Source organism: Myotis brandtii, unplaced genomic scaffold (genome assembly GCF_000412655.1).
Source record: "Myotis brandtii unplaced genomic scaffold, ASM41265v1 scaffold49, whole genome shotgun sequence".
In the NCBI taxonomy this organism is placed as follows: domain Eukaryota; kingdom Metazoa; phylum Chordata; class Mammalia; order Chiroptera; family Vespertilionidae; genus Myotis; species Myotis brandtii.
The window spans coordinates 5,194,350-5,200,349 of NW_005368707.1; the positions used below are offsets into that span (position 1 = coordinate 5,194,350).

Consider the following 6,000-nt stretch of genomic DNA (forward strand, 5'->3'; position numbering starts at 1 on the left):
AATGAATAGCAATAACTTTCTAAAATCACTGTTTGTCTAAAATTGCAACCCAGGAGTTGAATTTCATTAATCACTCTGACATATTTTGGGAAGAAATTACATAGAGGATCTAAATTTTGGATCATTTAAAATAGAACATATTACATGTCAGACCCTCCCCCCAAATAACAAAAACCAGCATTGATTAGACTAGTATAGTATGATCTACAACAATAAATCTAACAAGATGCTCTTAAAATTGCTGTAGGAAGGATGCATTCATATACAAATTTGTATAAAATGTAATACTAATCCATGTTGAGCCCACTATAATGTCTATGCTAGTGCTATGAAATATTTCTGGCAAGTTTATAAGAACATGTTGCAGGATCTTTTTTGCCTGATCCCAGAGGGGAAGAGAAAGCCGAGTCAGTGATTGGAACGCTGCCCCAAATCAGAAAAAGCTCTACTACATATGGAAAATACTCAATTAGGGGAGGGGCAGTGGAAAGAGACAAGGCTTTAATAAATAGTTGAAGCTGTCAGTTAACTATTAATGACTTATAAGTATTTATTGAGACCATCTTAACATAACCAACATAAAAGCGAAAACTGAACCATAAAACCAAGAAGTCTAATGTTCTCTGCTAAAAATCCTGATTACTGAAACAATTCTTAAGACCAATCCATAATTTCATATGGTATGCCCAAAACATGAATGATGGCTCTCTGCTTTATGGATTTCTATGAGTCCTCAGTATAAATTAGGTAATCAAAGCTGGTTAATAATATAATAATGTATGTCAATTCTAATTGAAAAAAAAAAGATAGTTTATTGTTTCTATTGCAAACCAGTTAATTTTGCTTCACTTTAAAATATTCAATCTATCTTTGGAAAGTCCAAAATATAGCTGGAAAATACTTATGCTCTAAAAACGTGAGCTTTATGACAGAAACATTGAGGTTCATAAGTTAATTAATATGAGATCAGAAAGGAAAAATGGGATTAAAATAAATTGCTCTAGAAAGGTATCTGTCTTTGTCAATGGAGACCACATTACTGAGGGGTTTCAAAGAAAAACTGCTGTTGCAATGTCAGCAAGTTTTATGTCCAGTGCAGTTTTTTAAAGCCATCTTGCTTTTCTTGACAGGAAAGGGAGTGTTTGTTTTGTCTGCCTTCAAATTCTCATGAAAGTCACTCTGGAATCCTACACCAAGAACCTGTGCAGTGGGTAAGCTTGGCCTCCGCTGTCTGAGAGAGCTGCTTACGCAGGAGGCCTTTCCCAGAGAATGGGCTCTTTCTAGGAGGTGAACTCTACGGAGGGAAAAAAAAGAAAACCTTACCTGGGTAATCATTCTTGTCTATGTCTGAGTCTCCTCTTAAAGTGTAGCCAAAGCCAGAAGGGATAGCCTGGGATGCCCACACTCCTTGCAAAATTTGGGAAGCCTTGGTGTTCAAGCCATGTTTGTTCCCGTTGTAAATGAACACTTTGCCTCTTTGATCCTGGCCTGCAAAGGGCGCACCGATGGCAACATCTAGAGAGACACATGAGCGTATTTTTAAATAAAGAAGAATGTTTTAAAATAGAATTAAGTGCAATCAAAGAGCAGTGCCATACAGTCTAAAGGGCTTATTGTTTCCCATGAAATTTGTTGTAGCGCAGCAAGAGTAAGTTATTTGTTGTCTTTTCTCCATTCAACATAAAAGGTACAATACAATAAAACCTCAATATAACAGACTAATTCAAGCAAGGGGGTGTCCATTAAACCCAAAAGTCCATCTGTATACAGTGGGGCCTTGACTTACGAGTTTAATTCGTTCCGTGACGGAGCTCGTAACCCAAATTACTGGTATGTCAAATCAAAAAGTGAATGAGTGAGACACGTGATGCTGGGCTGATGTTGTGGCGTTCACTGTGACATTCTCTGCGCCAACTAGCGGTGGGGTATCTGAAGCTGGCTCGTACCCCGAATTTTAGCTCGCAACTCAAAGCAAAAAATCGGCCGAGAGAGGGCTCGTATCTCGAAAAACTCGTTAGTCGGGACACTCGTAAGTCAAGGCCCCACTGTATATAAAAGCCTAAGCGACCGGCCAATGCACAATGACCACCAGGGGGCAGACGCTCAACATAGGAGCTGCTGAGCGACAGCAACTTTGCAGAGTGCCCTCTCACACTCTGGGATCCCTTGGGGGATGTCGGACTGCCAGTTTCAGCCCCATCCCCACAGGCCAGGCTGAGGGACCCCACCTGCCAGAAGGACCCCGCTCACTCCGCAGATGCCCTTCGAGCCCCAGTGCTGCCCCAGGTGCAGCCGGCTGAGGAGGGACTACTGGAGGTTGGCTCCAGGGTGTGTCCAGGCCATCTCACCCAGTCCCGCCCTGCCAGTCACCTTCTAATTAATTTCCTTTCAATGTGCATGAATCCATGCACCGGGCCTCTAGTTATATAATAAAGATTTTCCTAATGTGTATGTTAAAAAATTGACAAACTAGTTACTTTACCTGTTTTTACTTACATAGACACGTTTATTATATAATAAAGATTTTCCTAACGTGTATGTTAAAAAATTGACAAACTAATTACTTTACCTGTTTTTACTTACATAGACACGTTTATGTAATTAAAATTAAGTATGTATGAAAAGTTTAATTTCACAGAAAAGTTTTCTATATGTATTACAGTAATTTTAAATTTCTACTGAATAGGTCTAGTAGATGCTTGTATGCACCAGTCACCACGAGTAAACAAATGCACACAGCTGGGGCGTGGCTTAGCACAACTCCAAACATCTGCCAGCACACTTTCAAACTGCTGCAGAAAGTCATGTGACAACAGAACCAATCACCACTCTTGCTGTGGTGTAATCACATGCTAATCATTCACTGAACACTCTTTACGAGCAGTGACACTTGGATTTAAGTCTGTAGACTATAGCTGTAAATATGTAATATTTATTTATATCATGAAATCACTATAGTGTTTTTTCAACATATGGCCTATTCGATAAAATTTGTTAAAAATAACAGTGAATTAATAACAAAAGTAACCTGTTGACTTAATTATAAGCAAATCTTAGAGGCATTTTTAAATTAATAGGATGTTAATTTTCACATATAATATATGGACCAGAAATTTGTCCATTAAATCTGAAGTCTGTTAAATTGAAGTCCGAAAAATCGAGGGTTTACTGTACCAGATACTTAATACCAATACCTGAGAAAAGTACTAAGGAATACTGAGCTGATGCAATAGCTGAGGCTATTTTGTTAGAGAAAATTCCTATTCATTCCATGAACTTCAATCAAGAAACCCACTATATGTTGGTTCTTAACTTAAAGGCCTGAAAAGTATGCAAGATTTTGTGTGACCATGCATGTTTTTCTGAGGACAGGGTACTTACAAGACATTTATGAATTCCTAACTTAACCACAATCCTAAGCTAATAATTTAACCCTACTTTATTACAAACATTGAAGCTGCTTTTCAGCTGAACTTACAGACCAAACACCTGCAATAATGTAAACATGGAAAGTTTTTAATAAAAAGAAATTTTTTAAATTCAGCATCACCTATACATAAGCCATCTAGGTTAATCAGAAGGCCATATACTTACTAACATACGGACATATACTTATTTGTTTTGCCTCGGTACATATCAAAGATTCTCTAGTTCTCTTCGAGTCACTAAATCCAAATATCAATTTTTTAACTTTATTTTTATTGTTGACACTATCACAGATGTCCCCAATTTCCCCTTTTGCCCACCTCCACCCAGCAGCCACCCCTTTTCCCGCTGGCCAACACCTCACTCTCATCTGTGTCTATAGATTATGCATATATGTTCTTTGGCTAATCTCTTTAAAAATTATCGCTGCCTTTATTTAGACCTGTTATATGACATACAAAATCAACATGAGAAAATTTCCATGTAACACCTATATTAATCAAAACATATAAATTTTAAGTTGCCTTGAGATTTTTGATAGCATATTAAACATCACTGCATCATACACACCACTGTCAATACTTCAAAATGTCCATGCCACAGTAACATTGAATTATGATACATCAACAATTTCCACACATTGGTGTAAATTACCATTGTATCCATCTTGATTCAGGTCTCCTAAGTGGGCCACCGCACTACCAAATCTCCCAAAAACCTCCGTGCCTGCGAGCACCTGCGGGTCTTCAAAGATGAGAGCGCTCACTTGCATATACAGGTAAACTTGACCCACTTCCCTGGGGTTACTCTCAAATTCACGTTCCATAAAGAGAGGGGCCCCAATCAGTATGTCATCCATCCTGTAGGGAACAAAGAGATAGGTCAGCACTCTGGCAGAGATGAGATTCTTTTTGGTATATTTTAAATCAACTGGATTAGTACATTTCCATTGGTATTTTTACTTTAGCAAGGGACATTTTACAATCATCATCTTTCATTGATTTGTTATGTCTATGCAGTAGAATGCTGCAAGAAAATAAGGTTATTAAATGATCCCACCGAACTCTTTAATGATGTTAAAAGTGGTTGCTTTAAGAAAACCACAGATATTTCACCTTTTTCACTTTGAGTGCATTTCCAGAAACTATAGATATACAAGTAAAACATATCAGAAGGGCCTAAATAGGTTTATCTAAAAGTGGATTGCAGGTTTCCAGAATTTATATGCCTATACACTTAAATTATGAAGTTTTCTTGACAGTAACAAGGCTTAAAAATAAATTTCTCCTCCTATTTCCTATTGTTACCTTCATTTAAATAAAACACAGACCAGAGAGGGTGATAATACTGGCTAGAAAGAAAAAATTTCATCCCCAAAGAAAATTTACAATTATTTTTTAAGTGAAGATATAACAAGAAACTAATAGATAATTGTCAAGGGTGAAAAAAATTCAAGAAACAGACACTTAACCAAATTATTTAGAGATAAAGACATAACCACCAAGAATAAAAAAAAAATGGTTAAAGGTATTTCCTTCACAGAGTCAGATAGCAAATGAAAGAATAAAATAGAGCCTTTTGCCCTAACCAGTTTGGATCAGTGGATAGAGATCAGCCCACAGACTGAAGGGTTTCAGGTTCAATTCCCATCAAGGGCACATACCTCAGGTTCAGGCTGGATCCCTGGCCCTAGTCTGGGTGTGTGCCAGAAGGCAACCAATAGATGTGTCTCTCTCACATCAATGTTTCTCTCTCTGTGTCTCTCCCCATCTCTTGCACTTTCTCTAAAAATCAATGAAAAAATGTTCTCAGGTGAGGATGAACAACAAAAATAAACCGAGTCTTCCAAGCTATTTAGGGTTTTAAAACCATAAACATGTACTATTTTTATTTAAAAATTTTAAAGAAAAGTCACATCAACCAAAATTTGTAATTTGATCTGTATTAATAACCTCCACTGAAATTTGTCTGCAGACACCTCTGTCCTAGGAAGTGCAATAATGTGAAAATGACTTCAGACAGAAATACAAATCTGCATTTGACTTTTATGTCTATGTAGATTAGATGATATGTAGAAGTTTGTCAAGTAAACTAACTACTAAAATATTAGCATTGATCTAAAAGGCAGGGCTGAGGTGGGAATAGTTACTGAGAGCAAGACACCTCTTTTATAGCAATCTGCAAGACTATCAACATCACTCTGACTCACCCCTCTCTCCAACTTCTTGCCTTCTGTGTGGTGTTCATCCACTGTCTGTTTCTCAGTATGATTCAACAGACAGCCTGTGTACTGACTGTGTGTAAGATACTGTGATAAGTGATTTAACGAATACAACGACTGTTAGATCAACCCTGTTCCTAATTAACTTACAAGTGAGGTCAAACTGCTACTCATCTACACTAATAAAAGAGAAACATGGTAATTAGTGTACGACCACTACCCTTCCCATTGGCTAATCAGCATATCCTTATGCAAATTAACTGTCAGCCAAGATGGCGGCCGGCAGCCATGCACTGAAGCGAACAGGGAGGCTTGCTTGCTCCAGTGACTGCAGACTCCAACGTTCCCCGCCT

The 6,000-nt window shown here is 37.8% G+C and overlaps 1 protein-coding gene across 1 annotated transcript in view; it reads right to left on the reverse strand.

The window, feature by feature from the left end:
• ITGA8 (integrin, alpha 8) overlaps positions 1-6,000 on the reverse strand; it is a 222,221-nt gene that overhangs the window by 109,312 nt on the left and 106,909 nt on the right. Inside the window, exons 13-14 of the mRNA XM_014548004.1 lie at positions 4,081-4,286; positions 1,324-1,515 (exon numbers count right to left, since the gene is read on the reverse strand). Of these exons, the coding sequence (XP_014403490.1) occupies positions 1,324-1,515; positions 4,081-4,286 (398 nt within the window). The remainder of the gene's footprint in view (positions 1-1,323; positions 1,516-4,080; positions 4,287-6,000) is intronic.